This window comes from Nipponia nippon, unplaced genomic scaffold, assembly GCF_047370975.1.
Source record: "Nipponia nippon isolate SJK-2023a ecotype South Korea unplaced genomic scaffold, ASM4737097v1 scaffold_6, whole genome shotgun sequence".
Lineage (NCBI taxonomy): Eukaryota > Metazoa > Chordata > Aves > Pelecaniformes > Threskiornithidae > Nipponia > Nipponia nippon.
The window spans coordinates 65,050,883-65,075,024 of record NW_028262380.1 but is presented as its reverse complement, the minus strand read 5'-3'; the positions used below and the strand labels follow the sequence as shown (position 1 = coordinate 65,075,024).

General features: G+C 41.6%; 2 protein-coding genes and 1 long non-coding RNA gene across 8 annotated transcripts in view; 1 reads left to right on the top strand and 2 right to left on the bottom strand.

Annotated features, from left to right (window-relative positions):
- Nucleotides 1-13,649, top strand: part of ABCG2 (ATP binding cassette subfamily G member 2 (JR blood group)) — a 31,450-nt gene extending 17,801 nt beyond the window's left edge. For 4 of the 6 annotated variants that reach the window (XM_087738088.1, XM_087738087.1, XM_087738085.1 and 1 more), the window contains 7 exons: nucleotides 1,895-1,977; nucleotides 3,117-3,206; nucleotides 3,814-3,938; nucleotides 5,076-5,230; nucleotides 6,137-6,226; nucleotides 6,906-7,003; nucleotides 7,489-8,233. In XM_087738088.1, coding sequence (XP_087594214.1) covers nucleotides 1,895-1,977; nucleotides 3,117-3,206; nucleotides 3,814-3,938; nucleotides 5,076-5,230; nucleotides 6,137-6,226; nucleotides 6,906-7,003; nucleotides 7,489-7,639 — 792 coding nt within the window. In that variant the 3' untranslated portion in view covers nucleotides 7,640-8,233. Of the gene's footprint in view, nucleotides 1-1,894; nucleotides 1,978-3,116; nucleotides 3,207-3,813; nucleotides 3,939-5,075; nucleotides 6,227-6,905; nucleotides 7,004-7,488; nucleotides 8,234-13,510 lie in introns of those variants that run through there. The other 2 variants (XM_087738089.1, XR_015700185.1) reach the window with 2 other exon arrangements.
- On the bottom strand, nucleotides 8,373-16,160 carry LOC148051528 (uncharacterized). Its single transcript, XR_015700186.1, has 3 exons — nucleotides 16,057-16,160; nucleotides 13,477-13,645; nucleotides 8,373-13,070 (listed from the first exon to the last, which is right to left on the bottom strand). It is a non-coding gene; the product is annotated as an uncharacterized LOC148051528 (long non-coding RNA).
- Nucleotides 16,161-17,206: 1,046 nt separating this feature from the next.
- PKD2 (polycystin 2, transient receptor potential cation channel) overlaps nucleotides 17,207-24,142 on the bottom strand; it is a 28,401-nt gene continuing 21,465 nt past the window's right edge. The window contains exons 12-15 of the mRNA XM_087738084.1: nucleotides 23,356-23,473; nucleotides 22,938-23,101; nucleotides 22,000-22,147; nucleotides 17,207-20,967 (exon numbers count right to left, since the gene is read on the bottom strand). Coding sequence (XP_087594210.1) covers nucleotides 20,734-20,967; nucleotides 22,000-22,147; nucleotides 22,938-23,101; nucleotides 23,356-23,473 — 664 coding nt within the window. The 3' untranslated portion in view covers nucleotides 17,207-20,733. The remainder of the gene's footprint in view (nucleotides 20,968-21,999; nucleotides 22,148-22,937; nucleotides 23,102-23,355; nucleotides 23,474-24,142) is intronic.

The window sequence follows — 24,142 nt, the reverse complement described above, 5'->3', positions numbered from 1 at the left end:
AGGATCTCGTAATACCCCAAGGTTAATGGTCCTGACTTGTTTCTCACAATCTTTTCTATCTCCCCACCCTCATTAGGGATGGATTTTAACTAGCATTCTTTGAGAGGTACACAGCCCATTAAGCCTTTTTTCATTAATCTGCTCCAAATTGGTCTTGATATGATCCCTGCTTTCCACTGCAATTGGCTTAGGAGTTGAATTATCCCCGACATTTGCTCCTTTTGGCAGGATCTTAGTGATAGGGTACCATGGATCAAGGGGTTTACGCTATTATAATTCCTGCATTGCTCAGGCTTAAAAATGACAGAACTGCCTGATACCATCAGTTTTGTTGAGACTTTTGTCGTTTGCATTTAGCATTAAAAGAGGGTGATGTACACACTCCAGTCTTTTAAATTATATCCTTGAGGCAGCTCGTATCTTTGCTTTTTAAGTTGTTACAGACTGCAAATATCAGTACACCTATAGCCCGACCGTAGTATCTTGCTCATAGAATCATAGAATCATAGGATAGTTTGGGATGGAAAGGACCTTTAAAGGTCATCTAGTCCAACCTCCCTGCAATTGGCAGGGACATCTTCAACTGGATCAGGTTGCTCAGAGCCCCCTCCAGCCTGGCCTTGAATGTTTCCAGGGACGGGGCATCTACCACCTCTCTGGGCAACCCCTTCCAGTGTTTCACCACCCTCATCGTGAAAAAATTTCTTCCTTATATCTAGTCTGAATCTACCCTCTTTTAGTTTAAAACCATTACCCCTTGTCCTATTGCCACAGGCCCTGCTAAAAAGTCTGTCCCCATCTTTCTTATAAGCCCCCTTTAAGTACTGAAAGGCTGCAATAAGGTCACCCTGCAGCCTTCTCTTCTCCAGGCTGAACAACCCCAGCTCTCTCAGCCTTTCTTCAGAGTGGAGGTGTTCCACCCCTCTGATCATTTTTGTGGCCCCTCATGTTAAATACAATCCCGTGAATAAGATGAGTGATAGAGCCCAGCAATTACAGAATGTGGAGCATGAAAATACTGTCATCCCCAACCCGGCAGTCAGGAAAGATTGGTTTTGGTTACTGCTTGCCAAGCTCAAAGTAACATTGAGATGGCTCCAGAGAAACCCCCGCAGAAGCGCTGCACTGAAGAGCCGTGGTCAGCACTAGAGCTGAAGTTACCCTTGTTACTGAGAGCAGATGGGGAGTCACTGACTGTCCCAACGAGGAGGAATGGTGGAGAGTATCAGCAGGGAGAGAGGAGTGATGTTGCAATACATCATTACCAATTAACTTAATCATGACATCCAAGAATGGCTGAAACAGTGGTGGGGGAAAGGAGCGTGGCTGAGGTGCAGATGCTGCTGGTGTTCCTCTGGGGAAAGGCGTTATTCCCTCTTTCTAACCTGCCCCACCAAGCCCCTGCTATCATCCTCCTCCCATCGCTGGTGCTAGCACCCTCCCGGCACTCCCAGAGCAGTTCCCTCAGGTCATAGATCTGGCCCGGCAGGAGGTCAGGGAAAGGCTGTGATACTGCTGCAGGATTGTGCCTCCTGCCAGTGCCACCACAGAAGAATGAGCAGCAGCGAAGCTCCCGTATTGTCCCTCCTTTCTAGCCGTCCCAGTGCCTTGCCCGCGTGAGGCAGCAGCGGCTGGCCGCCGCCGAGGGCAGGTGGCACGGGGGAGCTGCTGTGTCTCACAGACACCTCTCGAAGGACACCGCGGCGCAAGACTCCAAGTACTGCCGTGCTGCAGGTTGCTAACTGCCCCGTCGACTCCCTTCCCAGCTTGGATAGCTTTTCTCCTTTCTGAAAATGCTTCTTGTCAATCTACACTCACCTGCTACATATTTCAAAAAAACTACTGAAGCTTTGAAAGCAATGAGAATAATACTTCTTTTCTTTTTTCCATTTAGCTGTGTGTTACGGCTTTCCTGGGACTGGTTGTAGGTGCCATTTTCTTTGGACTTAAAGAGGACTCTGCCGGACTACAGAACAGGTCGGTCAGTTTAGGTAATGGATATCCGAAAATTTGATAAAGCTCCCTCATTGTCGTGATAGGATAACAAACAGCTTGGAGGCTGAGAAGGAACCCGCGAGCTCTTTATGAAACATATCTATCTACCTCTTTCAAGCAAATGCCTCCCTTCACATCAGTAGGTAAGGCCAAGTCTACGTTAGTGACTCCAAAGTGAGGATGTTCTTCTGCCTCTGGGAAGGTCCCTGCAGAACTGAGAGGGGGATGCAGTTCTGCCCTGCCAGGCTGTAACCTGGACAAGCAGTCCGAATGAAGTGAGTAGTGCTCCTTCTGTAGGATGCCATTTTTCAGTGCCAGTCAGGTTGCTGAAAACGCTGAACAGCAGTCATCATATTTAAAAGGTTTAATTCAGCATGGCAGCTTTTTAACTTCTTTTCTGCAAAGATTTCCCCAAGATAAAAAAAAAATTCAAGATTAAAATATCCAGACTTGGCTACATAAACCTGGGTAACTAAAGCTTTGATCTTGCAACTGCTTCTACATACACACTTGAGTTTACCAGCAGTAAGTCAGAATGTGCATCTAAAGCTAGATTTTAAAATTATTCCTGTCCATGCATCATTTTGACAGCTGTTATGTACATCACCTGACAAATGGGCTTGCAACTAAGAAAGCTCTGGGTTCTTAGTGTTGAAACGCTTCATAGCATTTATGTAAAAATGGCCCGGTTTTAAATTGGATATGAAATTGTGAAAGCAAAGCCCTAAATTTTAGTGGAAAAGGTGAAAACAACTTTTCACATTGCTTACTCAGTTCCTCACAGTTTGCATCAGACAAATGCCTTACGGACCGAGAATTTTTAATGTGTCAGGAAATTACGTAAAAAAAAAAATAAGGAAAATCAGTTCATTTTCTGTCCTTTGACTGCATCAGAGAACATACTATCCTTGCATGTGAATAACAAATACTGCCTGTACCACGTCTACTTCAGGCTTGTTACGGACTCAGACTTGTAGCCAAGCCTTTTCCCGTGCAATTCAGGATGGGAGGTCACATACTGCCAAGCTCCAGGCGCTATGGTTGGATTTATGTACACTGTAGTGGAAACACTAAATTTACATCACATTTTTAATAACGGCTTGCTATTTTGCTTTTTGTAGACTGGGTGCAATGTTCTTTCTGACCACCAACCAGTGTTTCAGCAGCATCTCAGCTATTGAACTCTTTGTTGTGGAAAAAAAGATATTTATGTAAGTAAAAGATACAAAAAAGTTATCAGGGCCTACTGTTAGAGAGTTTGTTTGTTTGCCCTGCTGTAGGTTATTGTCATTTAAGTATACCTGGTGCAGAGTTTTCAAATTATTTCACTGTTAGTGCTCCTTGCAAATATACTCTTTTAGCCTGTTAGTGTGTTGTCTGCAAATCGCCAAAACGGTACCTATGAGTTTAAAATTATTAACATATGTAGGAAAAAACCCTGAGTACTCAATTTAGGTATTGATTAATAAGTTTGTGACTTGCTAGTGAGGACAGTAAATACTATCTAACTGGATTCTTTAAAGCTGTGCAGATTACACTGTACAGAAAAGGAAAATTATTTAAGCTTTATCCTCTTTCTCTTTTTTGATGACACAACACATACATTTACTAGAAATCATGTGCACAAGTATCCATATCATTTGCATATGAAAATGGCACCATTACTATGGCTTACTGGACAAATGCATTACAGCCTAACCATGAAAAAACTCATTTTTTCCAGTTTGAGCTAGAATTAATTTGTCTCCAGGTGAAAATAATCTTACTCTTTTTTAGTGATTAAATTTGTAATACGCTGTATATATCTCTGTGTTCCAGACATGAATATATCAGTGGGTACTACAGCACATCTCCGTATTTCATCTCAAAGCTAATGGCTGATTTAATACCCATGAGGACTATACCAAGCATCATCTTCACCTGTATAATTTACTTCATGTTAGGCAAGTACGGTTTCCTACAGGCCCATTACAACCCCCTCAATACATGAACAAGGCACTCGCATTTTATATTTGTGCATGTATACATGTATATTTATATAGGCTAAAGCACTACATCGGTATGGCAGCAGTTACTGCACTTGCTTCTAACATACCATGCTGTTTACAGAAAAGACACGCTTTCAAAGAGTTAAGCATTCATGTCAGAATCTGTGACACGTCTAATCTCCACCGTCCCTAGAAGGAAGCGTGCCATAACCTCTGCTACATAGGTTTGATTTATTCCTTTTCATTTCATTCTTAGCTTCTGGTGACTTTTACAGGATGCTTTTTCCATCCTTGCAAGAACACCTAAAGAAAAAGTTTTAAGAACTTAATATTGTGTGAATTAATATCAGCTTGCTCTTTTTGGTGAAATGCCTTCTGGTTAGTGAGCAGACTTTGAAAATTGCTGGCACCAACTTTTTCAACCCTAGAGCACCTTCAAATGTCATCCTCAAAATGTGTCCCAAGCAGACCATTTTCCTAGGGTAAGGTTTCAGATCACGGCATCCTTTTGGGATGTCCCAAAAGCTTGAAAGTGCAAGCTTAAAAATAATTACAGTTCGCTTTGGTCTGAATTTTTTTCCCTAAGGAACAGGAAACAAGGCCACATCAGCAAGAGGCTCTCAGACTGCTAAACTGGAGTGAGCTAGACCTTGCTACCAAATTCATAGCCAGCCAAAGGCCACTAGGTCCACTAGGAGAGCTCTCTGCTGGAAACAAGTGAAATGCTGTACAACTGCTGCTCATGGAAGCGCACTAGGAGTTTCTCCTTTGATAGACAACTTGAAGCCACAGTGAGGCCTTCACCTTGGACTGTGTGGAGTACAGTACTGTAACTTCTACCCGTTCTGCTATCTCCAGTGTTACTGCAGTTACAGGCACACTACTTATTCACCCTGTCCTCTCTTGACAGGGCATACACATATGGGCTGTCACAAGCCCCGCTGCAGTCTTGGGTCTCAGTGAGGCAGCCTATGCTGTCAGACAAAATGTATTCTGTAGGCAGGATACACTACGTAAGTCAGGACAGTGTTCAGGTTATGGTAGAGCTTTTGGCAGGATCATACTGAAACCCTTCTTGTTCTGATCTTTAAGGTTTGAAACCAACAGTAGAAGCCTTCTTTACAATGATGTTTACCCTTATGATGGTGTCCTACACAGCCACTTCTATGGCACTAGCCATTGCAGCAGGACAGAGCGTGGTCGCTGTAGCAAACCTGCTCATGACTATCGCATTTGTTTTTATGATTGTGAGTAGCATTATTCAGTTTTCTAGACTGAATCCTGAAATCTGGAAATCCTACTGGCACAGAGTTCAGCTGAATTCTGCAAAAAGACTGTGGGGTCAAGCATGTCGAATATCCTGATATGTCTGATTTGAATATTCTGGTACTGTGGGGTTGAACATTCTGATTTGTCCTCTTAACTAACAAGAACCAGGGGGCCGGGTGTGAGGCAGAGGGAGCGTGGCTCCTCTGCCCTCTTCTCGGTGGCTCTGGCAGCCGGCGTGCTGCCTGGGAAGCAGAAAAGCGACCTAGAGCTACATTTCAGTCACTCTCCTTTAGCTTTTCCAAAGACAAGTTTGGCTGGCTGAGGACATGACCCGCAGCCTCCTGCTCTCCGAGACCACTACTGCAGTTGCCCTCTTCAGCTGCAGAGCCAACCATCGGGCGTGTTAGAACCGGACAACACACAAACAGCTACAGTTAGCAGACAGGCACCACAAACAATGAGGCCGTGCTGAACCAACAGCCAAAACCCACGTTGCCTCAGACTCAGGGCAGACAAGCAAAACCGAGCGCGCACCTCCAGCAGCTCCACACAGCCGAGTAGCAGCAGACAGTTCATGCGAACCCATGTGGGACCCACAGACGGGATGCACCCGCGTTTAATGCACGGGTGAAAGCATTCCCCATTTCTCATTTCGGGAGAAGGACCACATGGGGTTATGGCCCAAAGCTGGGTAATAGAAATGGTTTCTTCCCTCTCCCCTGTTGTTTCCACTGGAAAGAGTTTCTTCCTCTAGAAATGCCTTCCCACTTGTTTTTAATCTGAAGCAGCAGAGTCAGGAGCTAGGAGAAGAACACATGGTAATAGCATGTAATTTGTAATTTCTTTTTTTGTTGTTGTGGCTTTTTTGTAATCCTTGCCTCTAGATTTTCTCTGGGTTGCTGGTCAATCTCACGAGCATCATGTCCTGGCTCTCCTGGCTCAAGTACTTTAGCATCCCTCGATACGGAATGACAGTAAGTGCTGTATTTTCCTGTGTACAGACTTGGAAAACATTTGCTAGAAAGGAATGTCTTTACTCATGATGATAAAGAAAATGCTAAACTTTATGGGCTAATGAGCAAAAGGTCAGCTAATTAAATAGAGCAACTTCAGAACATAGTGCAGTATCTTGAAATAAGAAAGGCTTTTCATCAACCAGCACCCACTGCTGTTTAGAAGAGCTCATTTCTGTAACTTGGAAACACCTCGTATGAGAGAGAGACGAAACAACCACATCCACTGGAATGCGGTTGGATGAAAACGACACAAAGAACAATGTTATCCCTAAAAACCAGTTCTTCTCTTTTTCATCAATCAAACAAAAACTTGTCAGGCTAAAGCTTTTCTCCTAATTTTTCATAATTTAAGCCAGGGTGATGTTTTGCGGAGAAATTTGGGCTTTAATATGCCCATGCAGAAATAGTCTAGCCTGGGAGAGGTGTGAAAGCCTGGTGACACGCGTGCGTTACAGTTACATTCCCCTCTTAAAAGAACCATGCTGCTCAGTTAAAAAATGGGGATTTGGCCAACATAATAAATAGTGATACCATCATGTTTTTAGAATAAATTTGAATTGAATTATGTCTCATCTTGTTAATGTATTATTCCTTTACCTGCTAATTTCTGTTGTCATTGTTTCTTTCATTTTAAAAGGCTTTACAAATCAATGAATTGACTGGTCTGAACTTTTGTGGCAGCAGTAACAACACGAATTTAATCAGCAACGATAACTATCGACAGACAAGCCAGCCGTAAGTATCTTGGTACATTAAAATGAATCCCACCACCAGTAACTTGCAAAGTCCTAGAGCACTAGTCTGTTTGTGAGATACTCACTGATGACCAGCAGAATCTCTGAGTTTTTACATGGAAAATGAAGTTTTGACTGGGTTTTTGCATTCTGTCTGCAGAGAACATTCTGCTTATTGTCATATTTAGCATTTAGAACACTAGAAATATCTGGCGTTATGCTTCTCACTTTTCTTTAAACTGCGTTTACTGAAACACATACACGCGCACTACAATTACACAGCCTCACAAAATCCATTTCAGCCTCCTACAGAAAACTGACTGTAGCTACAAGAAAAACAGATACACAAATGGAAAACAAAATAGGAACATATAGCTGGTGTTTGCCTGGCCTACTGTAGACATGAAATCACACTACAACTCCTAGGGATCTTCCTAGGTACTGCAAAGTGACTAAGTTTATAAACGTGTGTGTATTTATCTGTAGGTGGTGTACCGGAGATGAATATCTGAAAAATCAAGGCATTGATGCGAGTAGCTGGGGCCTGTGGCAGAACCACCTGGCTCTCGCCTGCATGACAGTAATATTCCTTACCATTGCCTACCTAAAATTGCACTTCATGAAGAAGTTCTCCTAAAACCAGAATGAAAAATGCATTTCCCACCGTTCAGTAGTTTGAAAAACTGGCTTAATTCTTTCTTAAGAGACCTTCCTTTGTACTTTTGTTTATGATTACACAAGTCGACAATGTGAATGCCATCCTTGTATATAAAATACTTAGTATTAACGTACTTTGCTGAAATGTCTAGCATGCCTCAGTTCTCTTTGCCATAAAAAGTATACAACTATTCATTTCTTCAAGAGACTATTCACTCTTTCTCCATGTTCTAGCTATGAATTTGTTAAACAATGAAACTAATATTTAATCGCTTAACCTGGAAAAAAAAGAATGGTTCCATACTTTAATTAGCACCTACATTCACTGGCAAGTAATTCAGTCCAAAGCGATGCTTATCAGGACACCAATGCAGTCTCCACTCCTAATGTGGTCACAGTCTACGTGAGACAGCGACAGAAACACCCTCTCCATCCCAGTGGACGCCTCATGCCCTTTTCTATTTGCAAATCATTACTGCTCTAGCGTGTACTTCATTGATGCCAGCAAGTTTTTTCTTACCAAGCTGGAGTGGTAGAAACACTATTTTTTAAATAAAGGTGACTGTATACTTTCTTACTCTGGCAGTTTGTGTATTCCTTGTACTGAAATGTGCATTTTCTCTGCGTAACTGCAAGTCATCTTCACTGTCCTGTTATTGCTGCTATCCTGAGTTCTTAGTCTTTTTTATGGTGACCAATGTCAAGTGTACAGCTAATCAGGATGATACCACATTTGTAAGAGTGCGTAGGTTGCAGTAACCCTTTCCCGGCAGGCCGGCTTTTCCCTGGCCCTACGCAGCGATGGTAGTTCGTCTCCTTCCACTTGGTACAGACGCAGCTCCTCCAGCAAGGAGCTCTGCCCTTATCACTCCCCATTATTATTTCATGCAATAGAATTTGCTCTGTTTTAAAGACCTGTTGCTTAATTTTGGGTGGGCGCCGGGGTGAGGGGCGGCTGGAGCAGGCGAGCCAGCGCCAAGCCCCGCCGAGGCGCCCGGCGGGTCCCCAGCTGCCGCCCGGGCCAGTGCTGGCCGCGCTCGCTGAACGCAGGCGCTGGGCGTAGCGGTTCCCCGTCTGACAGGCTGCCCCTTGTCAGCTGACATCAAATGAAACTATTTGAAAACAGAACGATAGCGATGCAAAGGATTGTACCTGCAGAGTTATGCGTCAAGTAAATGCATAAAAATGCATAGAAGACAACTTTGCAGCTCTTCCTTGGGCTGTTCCCATTAATCTTGTTGCTTCTGCAATGTTTGCCCTAGTTTGTATGGGTCATACACAGCCACACTTGGAAATTTCTTAGTGTGGTCTGGCTTTTGTTGGTTTTTAGATCAACTGATTTTAACTTGTGCTAATAGAAAGCATAAAGTTAACCGTAATACAAGTTATTGTTACACTTTTCTGTCTCCAAATTTATTAGCATTGCATTTAAATTACAGTGTATTAAAATCAGTCACTCCCCAGTGGAGCGTGGTGTCCTTCTGCCAGTTTTCCTGCAGGTTTTCTCCCTGTGCCCACACCAGCGAGCTCAGCTCCTGCGGAAGCCAGCGAGAGCTGTAGGTACGCTAGGACAAGCTGCCCTCACACACCTAGAATAGCTGCGTTCCTTCCGCCTTTTTCTCCCTGTACTTAAGTACTTTTAACTTTTTTCTTCAACCAGAGTTTCAAGAAACTTACTTACAAGACCTTATGTCTCTAAGACTCTTATACCACTTCTTCCAGGCTGGTTGTAGTTTTATGTCTTTCAAAAATTATTCAAGGCAGAGCGCCAGAGCTGGAGCAGCAGTATGAGTGCATGCTCTCCTTTTCGGTCAGAAACACTTGGTTTGGAAGCAGTAGTGCAGACCCGGGGGAACGAGATGAGGCAGAAGAGTGAGGCTGAAGGAGCACAGGAAAAAAACCTACATTGTTCGCCAGCCTCGCTTTGCAAACCTTGCAAGGGGTACCATGGAGTGGGGCTTTCTACAATAGTAACCTGTAGCTGTGCTCTGACATATTTCACTGTGAGTTTTGAAATAAGTGACACAGGTCCTGTGGAATAACGTTTTCATCAAACGCTATCATTCACAGTGGAACTGCAGGAGAGGAAACAGGCAGCTGTACAACAGCGTCCCAAATCTAACTGCGAGTTTTATCACCTTGACAAAGACATGTCCTTGCAGTGAGGTCCTTCCTCTGGGCGAAGCTGTTAACTCATCCTCTCGCAGGCTCTTGTTGTAGCCAGCAGCGGCTGCCCCCAGCTCGGACAGAGAAGCAGCTCCATCGCAGCGGCCAGCTGCTGGAACCCAGCGCTGACGCCTTTCCCACAAATCTGTTTTCTGTAGCCGGGCACGGATTTTGTGCAGAAGCCACTGTTACTTTCCACATCTGCTACAGAACTGTGGAGTGGCATTTGGTCTTGTCAAAAAACAGTTGAAATTTTAACAGATATCAAGTAGGTATTTTTAAAAACATTATGTTTCATCCCCTTTTTCATTCAGCTTTGTCACAACTCTGCGTAAGCATCCAGCAAATGAACTGAAAAGTAAAAAATGAAATAGGGTCATACAGATAAAATTACAGATTCACAGACACAACAGCACACACTAAGTTAAATTTTCAATTTCCAGCTTAGCTAGAAGGGGATCTTGTACAGAAAGGTGTTGTCATAGACCTGAATTTTAGGGAAAAACACATGTAATTTTAAGAACACATGTGCAAATAAAAATAACACACACGAGAGATCCTCAGCACTACAAAGAGCCCTGAAAAACTGAGGAAAGTAAAGAACTTGCTCGATCATTAATATTTCTGTATCTAGTTCTTTGAATGTAGTCAGTTTTCAGAAAATAGAAAACCCTCAAGTTTTAAAATCTATCTACCTGACTCTTGCACTACAAAATAATTTGCTGTTAATTTATACTTTGGTAAAAAACCCTTCAGTTTCTGAAGATAAAAATCTCTTCTCCTTCTTAGATTATCAGGAAACGGTCACCTTAAAACTATACTAACAGACAGATTCTCTACATTTACACTGGTGTGGCTGAACTATAAGTCTGACCTCATGTATTTCTATGCAGGTAACTAACAAATAGAACCAAATATGAATGTAGCCATAGTTTTGGAGTACTCAGGCCTTTTATTAGTTCTTGACAGATTTTCATTTGACAATATATCAAAATGGAGAGACATTCAAATTAACCAAATGAATATACAAATAGAATAATTTGGGGTTTGTTGTGCAGTGGGATCATGAAACCCAGCCTTAGTGCGATCCTGGGATGCACTGGCAAGGCAAACATTCCTAAGTGTTCAAGCAAAAGATTTGTTCCACATCAGCTGTATTTACCATCTGTGGACATGTCAGCGAGCAGCATATGACTACGCGATTTTGCTATGGGTGAACAGATGTGATAACCCCAAGCATTCTACATTGCTCCTGTTCAAGCCCAGAATTTGGGACATGTCTGACGCTTCTTTGCTCAGATTAGGCACTTTGATGTTCAGTGACATGATTTGTAGAGCAGAAATATTATTTGTGGTATAAATTTAAGTTCAAGACTTTTGCAAGATGGTACAAAGTTAGAAGAGCTGGGCAAAATGAAAACCAGGTTTCTCAAAATGGCTGTTCCAGCTGTACTTAGTGACTGAATACATTTTTAATTTGGAGAGAATTCCACTTTTTACTCAGCACAGAACCTGGAAATATCTATGTTAACTAGATAGGCAAGTCAATTTTTACTTTGCTTTTACTTCGTTTCATTTACTTCTCCAGGTTCCTTTCAGAACGGTTTTGTTTCTTCTTAGGCTCTTAGATAGGAGGATGCACATGGGCTCTCTGGAAATGGTTTGGTAAACACCGTAGCGGTAAATAACTGCCTTTGCTGTTTATGTCCCCTAAGGGACACATTCTGCATTAAAATGAAGGGAGTCATTCCATGCAGACTTGCACTGAGATGTCAGGTATCAAGCTTCCTGTGGTAAAACCTCTGTATACTAGTTTCCATATATCGGTATCAATATATGAATATATATATAGAATATATTTCCATATATTGATATACGGATAATCTATGTACATGGAGTTGTTGTCCTGTCTCCCATCCCATAATTCCATGGAAAGGATTTGGTTTAGGCTTAAACAACAACATCATTTAGGACAGCCTCATTGGGTTAGATACATCTTGAAGTTGTTGCTTATTTGCTTTTTCTTCAAAGTGTCTTTTCTGTTTGAGATTTGGGAGAAGAGTCATAGCATTACCTTGTTCTGTGAGCTGTGACCCTACCCAGCTCTCTCTCTGCTTTGTTTTTAGGATTTAGCCAATCTCTATTTTTACCTGCTTCATTTACATCGTTATATTTTGTAAGTAACGTGTATGATTTTTTAATTAAGAGATCCCAATTATTTCTGGAAAGGAAAAAAACCTGAGACGAAGCAGTATTTTCTTCAAGTCTTTCTTGGGACAATATTTATAATGTTATTTTACCAATCCAACCATCAACAGGATCAAATTTGATTTAGTTACTTGCCAGGAGAAGAATTTATCCTCAAGTAATATCATGTGAGCACTAAACCCTAACCTGCTTTTTTGCTCAGATTTTACATAAGCATTTAAAGTCAATGGCAATATATTTCATAAAAGCTATTTAAACATGGAAAAGGTCATCAGGATTCATACTGACATGCTTCATACTACTCAGGCTTGCACACACGTGTGTTACTAGTTAATCACAGCACAATTTCTCACAGAAGGGCAGGGGGAAGGATAAATGCAGCCATTGAATGCCAGTTCTGTTTTTTCTTTTACATTCAGGATGCCGAGGCAAGGGAGGACAATTACCTTTTCCATTCATCTGCCTCAGTATTCCGTATTCAGAGTGTTTGACAGCAGGCCAGGTGTACCATGGCCCTGCTCATAACGCTTTACAGTACTTCAGATAGGTTGGTGAGCTTTCAGCAACTGGGGATTCTGGTCACAGTGACAGGCACTGACTAAAACAGACTTAAACCTTTCACCTTGCACTACCTTGATTGTGTTTGTAAAGAAAAAAATACTAAATTTTCATTAGAGCCCATTTGGTTACACAAGGTAAGTATTACTTAAGTGTGCTGTAGCTCCCTCTTATGGTAAGGTTTGAGATGTTACACTGCTGTGTAAAATGCCTGTCCCCAAGACAAGAGCTTCCCACACAGCTTATGAGGAGTCGCACCTTTCATTAAAATGCAACAGTACTCTGAATTTAAATGACAACATACTTTTTGTTCATTTAATTCAGATACTCCAGCTCTCTTATGAAATGGTTTGCAGGAAACGATTTACCTAAATATTCTGGTACTCACCCACGGATTCCTGGGGCCGGAAAGGTCCGGAGAACAGTGCTTTGCAGTCAGAGCGCCCTGCCTCCATCTTCAGGGTTTAGTAGGACCCTAGCTAGAATTAACAGCCAAAGCACCTGAGCGAGTTGCAGCTATTAGGAACAGATCTATACAGGTATGTTATTCTGTGTATTGATCGTTCAGTTTCTGAGTCCAGGGCCTATTTTAATGTTACTTCTTGAAATACATGGGGAGGATATTATCTCTGTTCATATCTGAACTTCATAATAACTGAACTGTCATCTTCCTAACTTTCCATCTTTCTAATGGAATGAACCAACATGCTGAAACTATTCATGAACTCTAGATCCAATCCTGACCTGATGACTTTGGCCCTTTGCTAGGTCTGGCAGTGCCGGGGCTTTTCAGGTTTGTTACCAACAGTACCTGTGTTACTGCTCTTTTAAGACTTTTCACAGCATTAGTCTTAGAGCATTCTGTACCCTTTTATGAAATCTTACCTTAAGTCTTTTCTGATGCTCAGTATTGTTTCAGTTTTTTGCAGGTTACAAACGTAACACAGTAATACAACAATCCCGATGTTTTTCTGAGTATTACTACTGAAGACTCAGCTGCTGTGGCATTGAAAAATGCACGTGTGACGGTCCTTCCAGTATGACAAGGTGGCTCCTTTATGACAAAAGAACATTTCACAGCTTGAGGATAAGCAACAATAATACATCATTTGCAAGATGGTAATCTACTTCCGATAGAATTATAATAATCAATGTTTTGTTGAAAATTTCTGAGGCTAGATTAGTTTTAATGTGAATTTAGAGGATACTTCTAAAAAATCTGTGTGAGATTTATACAAGGAAAGCAGGGGGAAAAAAAGTGATTAGTAGAAGGGAAATGAGTCCAGAACCCCCGAGGTTAAAAGGCGTTGAGTATGTGTGTGCGTCTGTATGTTGATACTATGGAGATCCTTAATAATTGCTTTGTAAAAGCTTGACCTTGTGACAAGAATTAGACTCTCAAGGATCTCGTAATACCCCAAGGTTAATGGTCCTGACTTGTTTCTCACAATCTTTTCTCTCTCCTCACTCTCATTAGTGGTGGATTTTACAAGCATTCTTTCAGGGGTACATGGTTCATTAAGCCTTTTTTCATTAATCTGCTCCAAATTGGTCTTGATATGATCCCTGTTTTCCACTGCAATTGGCTTAGGAGTCGAATTATCCCTGGCATTTGCTCCTTTTGGCAGGATCTTAGTGATAGGGTACCATGGATCAAGGGGTTCATGGTGTTAAGACGCATGCATTGCTCAGGCTTAAAAATGACAGAACTGCCTGATACCATTGTTTTCCTGAGATTTTTGTCATTTGAACTTAGTCTTAAACAATTGTGATGTACAGAATTTAATCATTCTGATTATATCACTAACTTGATTGCAAATGTGTTTTTGTGTATGAAAATTCCTGTTTCAGTTTGCTTACATTTAACAGTAAGTCATTTAATCTGGACTCTACTAAACTTCAAAAGACTTACTTATGTTTAGGTTTTATATGAAATTATTCCATCTGGTTCAAGATTTTTCTTTTAAATCCTCCATCTGAACTACTTTAAAATAATTAAACATAAATCACAAGCTGAAAGTTGTTACTTTCTAAAGAGGTACTATAATTTCTTTGAATTTATTAGTTTGAAGGAAGCTTTATGATAACAATAATCTTACAAGGTACCGCTTTTAAATTTTATTGCTCTCAGTACAGAGTAAGGTTTTTGTATTTTCAGTGCCAGTAACTGAAGGCAATTCCGTGTTCCTTGTAGTGAATGCTCCATTTGCTGTAATCAATAGCATAGTGTTGCTAAATAGCAGGGGTTTTATGTTTTTACTAACCCTTGTTCCCCCTCAGCAAACCAGGGATCTTGTGGGAATTGTTTTTCCTCCAAATACCTGCGTACGTCACGTGAGATACTAATTTCTGACTTGCTCGGTATGGGCATTCTTTTTGTTCATTGCCTAAATTACAACTTCTCCATCTGTTTGATCAGCTGTTACAATCTCCCAGCCATAAATTCTGTTACTAGCAAGCACCTAATGTTATTGCTACATAGCAGGCAAGAACAGATATTAAACTGGCTAGACACAGCCAATACATCCAAGCATGCTGCCCCAGAGCTGCTTGGGAAGCGGCATCCTCCTCTTTGACTTGTTTTACAACAAGTAATTGACTGAAGTCCAGTTTTCAAAGTAATAAATAATTATAGGAAAGACATACATTTTGGATTTTTTTTTTTAAATTGAAAACTGCATCTTTTCGAGTGAATTCAAAGTACTATTTGACAAATGTATGTGTTTATCAGTAAAGATGGGTTCAATATACTAAGACTTCTATCAGAGTTCTCACTTCTATCACAGGCCTTGCTGTGGTTAAAGAATAGGTGCAATTACAGCACCTGCTAAACAGATTACAAGTGACAGATTTGATATACAGCTCTCAACAGAATTATCGTTTGATTCTGTAGGGACCTAGTCTTGCCACTCACTCATGAGAAGGTGTAAATGGCCTTAATAATCCTTAAGACCATTTACAGAAGCAATTTTACATTTACAGTACCCCAAAAATGGAATAGTTAGTCAGTGTTAGCATACATCATCCAATTCAAGTGTTCATGTTTTAGAAAGACTATTTTGAACACTGTCCTTGTGTATATAATATACTTACTTTGTGTTGCAAAAGGGCGATTTACAATGGTTAAGGAATCACCGACAGAGGAATTAGCAAAAGTGGTTTTAATATGATGATGTAAAAGCGTGACCTAAGAAAGTTCAATGGCAAGGTTCACTCTATTGATTACTGCATGGAAGAATCATACAAAAGAAAATTGAGTTACACTGGAGTTAGAACGATTCACAGAGAGATGGGAGATGCAAAGAGTAAGGAAGACCCTCCCGTTGAGGCACGAGGTTCAGAGTAGACCCCATTGCTTTCTAAACTCCTGATGGAGCTTATGTGCGGCTAGGTCCAATCTTAGTCTCAGACTTGGATAACAGTTTATGTCTAAGGGAAGAAATACAAAGAGTAGGAAGACCCTACCAACCCTCCCGTTGAGTCACGAGGTTCAGAAAGGACGCTCTTGCTTTCTAAACTCCTTCCTCAGAGAGGAGTCTAGGTGCGGCTGGATCCAATGCTAGTCTCAGACTTGGACAACGGTTTGTGTCTAAAGGATTATAATGTTTCATTAGCATCAATTCAACATGCGATCAAAGTTACCAAGACAAAATCAAAGTTACCGTATGTGAGATATCGGTCTCTTACCAAAGATCTGCCGTTGGTGAAAGGTCTCTCTGCCTCGAGGAGCAGCCTTGAGGGGTCCCAGCTCAAGGGGAGATCACCGCCGTGCAGCCACACTGCCTACCAGGGCGAGCTCCAAAAAGGCTCGCTTAGGCTGTCACATTTACAGGATAAAGTGGTTGGCTCATAGTCAAATTACATGCGATAGAGGAGGTATACAGAAGACTTCTTGTACCCACAACTTACTTTGTTCCTCGATAAAGGAGTCACTCTGTTCCTTTGTGGGTTTTCAGGGAACAGATTGAAACTGAAGGAGTTCACACCCATCTACAGCTCAGGCCTTTCTCTTTTGGATCCTGCACCAAACCACTGCCAGCCTGGTCAAGGGGTTGAGCGCATCCGTCACACTTTGCTAGTAAAATATGATCCAAACATATGATTATTTTTGTGTTCTAGACATAAGTATATATGTGGATATCACAGAGTGGCTGCTTATTTCTTCTCTAAGATACTGGCTGATTTAATACCCAGCAGGACTTTGCCAAGCATGCTATTCACATGGATAAATTATTTCACAATAGACAGGTATTCTGCAACAGTAAAATGCAAAAAGATAATCCTTACCTATCCAGCAGACAGTTTTGGGCAACCACACGCTATTCTAATTACTATTCCTTACACAGAAGCAGTCCTCCTCCCATTTTTATCTTGTCTCTTTCTCAACAAGCTTCAATTGGAAAGAATTTTTTGAGCGTAAACGACAACAAAAACATGCAACACTGCCAGCCAAACCAGAAAGCTCTGGCCTGGTGAAAGACCAACTAATGTTTTTATTTTAAAGGTTTCAAGCCAAAGTTGCATCCTTCTTCACCATGGTGATTACTCTCATCCTAACAGCTACACAGCCAGTTTGATGGCTCCAGCAAAAGCAACTGGACAAAATGCAGTGAGTGTTGCTAACCTCCTGATAAACATTTACTTTGTTTTCATGATCATGAGTGCTAAAAGATTTTTCAGTTTCTTCCCCTGTATCTTTGATATGACACGCAATTAGATTACTTGAAAAAATAATTTCTAGCATACAGCGATGCTGTATGGGGAGGGGCCAGGGACACAAACAGCACAAACCTTCTCCTGAAGGAGTGCTTGTCAAACCACCTCTGGAGAAGGACTCCTCCACCCCCAGTTGCTATCCCCTTCGCTTGCACTGCATGTTCCATGTAAGCGGGGAACCAAAAAAGCCCCGCTGGTGCCTAAATATACACGTAACAATTGCTTGCAGACGTTTTATCATAGAAAAAAAGTACTGTTCGGGCAACGAAGCAGTAGGATCAGCCCAGTCCTCTCTGTTCATTTACACTCTGCACTCCCTTTTGACATTATTAGGTAATCTGAGACTAAGGTATGAGATAGAAGTAACACACACAAATAAAACGTAGAATTCTTAACGTTCCGTTATAAACAAACCAAGTGTATGCCACAATGTTCGCTTTATAGATTATATAAAATGTTTATTAGGAAGTAAAGTGCTCAGTTTTACAGATCAATACATTCTTGATCATTGTAGAAGACTTGCATAATTAACAGCTTCCTAATAAGACCAAACACTGTACATCACTATGCAAAAGCCTTACCTTTGTAATAAGTGACAAATGATATTGTAATCTAAAGTTGAAAAATGAAATAATAAAAAGTTTGCAACATTTGTCAAGTGGCCACGCAGTTACTGCAAGGCCACTGTCAACACACACGGGTACCCCATGAAAACTTACTGCACTTCAAGATGAAGTTTGTTATTAAGTAACGACACGTTACAGAAATATACCTCAACAAATACAGCTGTGAATGCAAACATTTTCATTTCCGTAATAAACATATACTACAAATAAAAGATGAGCTGCGTGATCGAATTTACACTTTGAAAGATACATTTTTACAGGAAACCTATTTAAACTCATACCGATAGGTTTAGTTTAGCTTTCTTTTCCCCCAGGAAGGCCCTGCCTCACCAACAGATGACCACTAGATCACTTCTGCACGCTCCCCAGTCCCTGCTGCCGTAAACCTCAGCAAGCCACACGCTTTACAGGCCACAGGCACAAACCTTAACACAAGGTATTCTTAGTAAGGTTCCAGCTGATTGCTGGACACCTCAAGTTGGGTCATTTGACCGAAGTCATTGATTTTAAGTACGCGATTATTTAAATACTCTTAGAAACCCAACATCAATTACACGTTTACACATGTAATTAGTTAGCACGCCTCAAAGTTTAAGCTGTAAATCACGTCGCATACCAACACACTGCAGATTTTGGGTATGATTATAAAGACAAAGCTACGTATATTTAAATTTATTTGTATTGTATTTTCTGTTTCCTTGCACGCCAGCTGGCCATGTGTATGGCTAGTGTTTTTTTGGTTGGTTTGTTTGTTTGTTTCAAGTCAGAAGTGCCAGTTCAACACAGAGAAGCTTTCCTCAGGAAGGTTTCTAAGGCCCAAAAACTTTCAATCGAGGCAAGACAGAGCTTAGTCCGAGTGTCTCTCGTTTCATACAAATGCCCTAACCACTGTGCTGTGCACTGTTTTGGGAAGCTGACGGGGTCTCTTGTGAAAGAGTATGAATTTCTTCCTAGTACACGACAAAATAACCCACCGAAAGAAAACATACTTCACAAGAATCAGAACCTGTTTTCCCACGTCCTCCTCTTCTCAAACCAAAGCTGCTAAGAAATTCCAGTCTCCACATTGAACTTCTTCCTGCTCCAGCTTACATTAATTAAGTTTCTGTACATATGGTTTCTTGTAAACTTAAAAATAGGGAAAGGCATGAAGTCTATTTAGTTTTAGCAAATTCTCTGGTTAGAGGGAAGGCATTCTGAGTCATTGAACATCCAGACAATGCAGTTGTAAGAGCATATGCAAGATTTAAGCTTTGCCTAAGCAGTAGTACCACAAGAATGAGGTGCTAACTGCTGGCAACAACTGGTATTTGAAATAAAAAGCACCAACATAACATATACATGCTACTTACACTTTGTTAAATAGGCTTTTTTTCCTCTATATACCCTATTAATAGCTGTGTTTGATTACGTAGCTTTCCATTTTCCTTTACGCCATCTCTAAATCTTTAAATACAAGACAACTGCCATCTTCAGGAAAAAAGCACAATTGACAACCTCCCCCCCAGCATTCCGCATATGGAAACACGTTGCTAGACAAAACCACAAACACTATGCCTCAATGCTTTCTATAGGAAACCAACGTAATTTCAGCGTTGCATCTCCTTTCAAAAACAAAGCTTCTACCACACGGAAAGCAGAGGAAACAAAATACTAAACATCAGTGATTATACTACAAACACCTTTCCAAACGAATCATGTCTTGCACCTCAGCAGAAAAGCGTATGTAGAAATATACATAATAATTTTACAAGCAGTTCTGTTAAATGTAAATACAGACTACATAGTCGAGACGCGATTAGAACGTGATAGAGCACGAGATCGGACTTTCCCAACTGTCAGCAACTTCTCTGCCCCCTTCCCTCTCACACCCAAGGAAGAGTTACTGTTTTTCAATTTTGTGTGCTTTTAAATAAAATATTTTCTGCAAAGTAACCATATTTACCTAAGAACCTGTGGAATGTTTATCCCAGGAACACTTAGGTCATGAAAACATAGCATTAAAAAATAGGCACTTTGCAACAAAGCTGAAAATTATTACGTTACTTGGGTGTGAAGAGGCAGTTCTCAAATATTACTTTTGAAATGCTAATGAAATGCAAAACCATGTAATGTATACCGTTTCTATTATGGAATAATGTGATTTACAGTTGTACAAACTAAGTGCACTTTCTTCTGTTTAAAGAAACATAGTATTTCTCAAAAACAGTAAAAATGAACATTTAAAGTTAATTAAGACGTCAGTACACCAAGAATAACTCAGAAAAATAGGTAGAAACTAAAAAAAAAAGTGCTGTTTTATCTCTCTGAAAAGTGTCAGCTGTTGTAATGAATGAGACAAGAAACTGATGCCATCTTCTTTTAAAAATTGCTTTTAAAAGCATTATAAAAATCATATTTTCTAATAGAAAGCAGAAAACTCACAGCCTTTCATTTGAGTGTTTTAGCCACAGCACATTATTTTGTCTGAAGCTTGCTGCCCTCGTGAAAGTGTTCCCCATAATACACGTATGGAACCAAAATTCTGTCCAGGTAGATTTTGTCACACCTGGTTTCCATTCTGTCTCCTGCATTTTCATTTCCAAGGCTGACAGTCTCACTGTTGGCAACTCGAACGTGACGCATGGCTTACATAGGTCTGAAAATGCCTTACGAAGAGAATATTTACTTTTGCCCACCAGTGAAAATTGCCCTTAGTGGTCTGATCAGAATGATCACCTCATGCTGGGAAACAGTGGAATAGTGTATTTGCTGGCTTAATACTGACCTGAAACGTTTAGAATCACCTACAAAGTTAATCCTACACATGGATGTTATTCCCCCCATTTCCTCCTGCCCCATCAATACCATCCGACTGGGAGGAAGATGGCCGAGAGTTCCTTGAACGAGGCTGGCCATTCAGTCCAAGTGGCGTTCCCAACCGATGGCTCATTTGGGATGCCGTATCATCTGATTCCCATCGCTCCAACTCCTCTCGCACAAGTCGCTCCATTTGTTCCCTGTGGATTTCATTGTCACGACCCAGTCTTTCATCCTAAGCAGATTAAAAGACACAAGCTGGAAGCACAGCTTCCAAACTGCAGTCTAAGCAAAACCCTATACAAACATGGGAAATTCTTATACCACTTAAGTATTTCCATAGGCTAGTGGAGAACCACAGCTAGTGCAGTAAATTGTTTTCTTGCCAGTGATGTAATGCCCAGGTTGTCACCTTCGCTTATGAAAGCACAATTTGTATTACAGTTCCTAACATTTAAATCCACCTCCAGAAATGTAAAATATACTGAGGAGAGCACACCCACAAGGAAGCCCCATCTCAAGAATCAAGCAGAATTGCTGGCTGGAACAACAGTAACAGCCAGGAACACCATACCTGTGACGGGGCAGCTAAAAGTCTGACCTACACAACCCACCAAGACAGTCCATCTCACCCACCCCTTAACAGCCCTGTTCTGGCTGTTCTTGCCCTATCAGGAAGCTGACAGGTTTTAGCGTCCACAGAAATAACGTTTGTCCTACTGGCCAATTCCAAAGGGCCATCAAGAAAGAGAAGGTGGGAGGGGAGGCAATGGAAGCTAGATAACCCTGGTGACAGAGGTGACCTGCTTCCACCTGCCATACACAATCCCAGAGGAAACACGGGAGAAGAAGAGCAGGCTGCACGGGCCTGCTGGGCTGGATCCCCCAGACTCTAACAGGCTAGTCCATAAAAAGCTCTGTATTAATCCCAACAGACACCAAGGGATGAACGAGCTGCTTCAGCAACTACCGGACACCACTGCTGTCCAGTTCAGGGGTTTAAATGGTGCTCTGTTGCCTCAGCATGACACAGGCCTGCTGTAAGATGGGTTGTCATATCTGAAGCTTGCATCATGTCCCTAACAGTTCATGTTTTAAATTCCGTGTTTTCCTAACACAAAACTGAAACCACTTGGCCGCTGCCAAAGCACCCACCTCGTCTTTACCACCACTCCCTCAACCCTCCCAAGCCAATCAGCAGGAAGAAGTGCTAATGGTAAGCAAGCCATGCAGGTTGTGACCAGACAAGAGAGAGCTGGTGTCTTACCTCTGTCACTCCATCTAACAGTCTTCCCAACACATCTCTCCTTTTTAGTTTGGCTCTCTCCATTGCTTCGAGCTTCACAATAACGGCATCGATCTTGGAGACGATACTGCCGATAGAATGCTCCATGCGATCGACCCGCCTCATGAGTCTGAGGGCAACAAGCGTGAGCTTCAGCGACTCTGACATTTCTGAGTCAGTATCATTCTAGCACGCCAACACACACAGCAGATGAGGATAAGACAGCATTTTAATTCAAGGACGCATCTGACTTTTCACAAATGAATCCTACTGTCCAGGAAGGGACAAGGTACACAAGAGCAAGAAGGTAAAACAGGGGTAAAGCAGATGGGAAAAAAGTACATATTCCACTCTGTTTTCCCAAAATTTGTTGGTTCTAGTTACTCAAATTCTTCATTCAGCTAGTGGTGCTACAATCAATTGATATGGAGATCTATCCTTTTAGGCAAAATACACACTTACAAGTAACTTAATCTTATTAAAAACAACAGCTGAAGTTCTCACTGAACCTAAAACACCCTCAAAGTTTTACTACTGAAAAAAACCAGAAAAGTCTTCTGGCATTATTGTAGCATGAACATTTTCTCTGTCTTTTCAATGACTAGGTTTTAAAGACAGGTTTTTTTTTTGTTGGGATTTTTTTGTTTGTTTGGTTTGATTTGGTTTTGGTTTTCCAACGGATTCCCATGAGCCTCTCTAAAGTACTTCCAATTCAGATATTACTTGAAATCCACTAAAAGGAGTGACTTGAGCACCTTAAAAACATAACATTTACTTTTATGAAGAATTTGCTTAATATTCAGAGTAATAGGAGAGACTACTATATAACCGAAAGAAGAAAACCCACAGGGGGAAAAAAAAAAAAAAATCCAACCCAAACACAGCATGCAGATTCATCCCCCTCAGAAGGACAAACTTACACTTGGAACTCTTCATAGGAAACCCCACTAGAGCTGCTGCCCCTCCTCCTGGAGCTGTGTCCGCTGTCTTCGTCCTCATCCTCCTCAGAGTCGTCCAAGCTCCGGGGGAAGCTACGGCTGCTCAGAGGACGTGGCAGAGAGCTCCTATCCAGGTCCAGATCCTCCTTTGTGAAAACACAAGCCACAGACAGAGAAGATGTAAAGACTTTCACCTGTACACGGGGGATGGGGATGTCAAGGTCAAAGACCTCCTGCCCTCCATCAGCTCCCCCTTGCCTTTTTACAGTTCTGCTCAGACAGCAAGGGATGAGAGCAAATGTGAAGGGAAACAAGAGGATTCTTCTGGGGCAGCAAACCAGCATGGGGAGAAGACTGGCAGATGGCGCTGGTGGCATACCACTCCTAACACTGAGCTCACCCTCTCTTTCTCCAGGTCATCTCTCATCTGCTGATGCTCATGCTCTGTCAATTCCTGGTCCCCATCCTGGTCATATTTGGTAAATATTGCTTCAATCTCTGCATCCGTGTGCCCCTTCCTGGAAAGGATGTAAAACCAGTTCTCTTACTTTCAATTTTTCAGATGCTGAATGTGGGAAAATAACAGAAGAATGGCGAGGAGGACTGTAAACACACTCAAGTGACTTGCAGTTGGGGGTGTCGAAAAACACGCGTATCATATTAACCGTTGTTCAGTCTTGTGTGCTTGACAAGTAGAACATCTGTATTTAGATAACACAGGCCTGTGACAGACTCAGAAGCACTCTATCGAACATGCTTGAGATTCCTGCCCTGCTGTGGGAAGGTTCAAAGCACAGTGGTAAACTACGCCTGCACGAATCCCTGATACACGGGCGAAAGCAGCAGGTTCGGCGATCATCTAGCAAGGACCAAGCTCTGTGGTGCCTGTGTTCCCGTTTGTGTGCCTCTGCCCGGGTGCTGCTTCAGGGATCCCCCAGTTGGCAAGATAACAAAAATAAATTTTCTCTTTGCATTTCATCCGTGGTTTTGTGGTTGTTTTTGTCCTGCCTGTGTCGGCTCACACAATGAATGAACTTCAAGTATTAGAAAAACATTTCACTCCGAACAGACTTTCATCCCCAAGCCAAAGACATGACTGATCCCACTGCTGCCTATAAATTCACAGCACTGATAATAAAAAGCTCAGCCCTTACCTCTCATTAATTAATAGCACAAACCTCCCATAA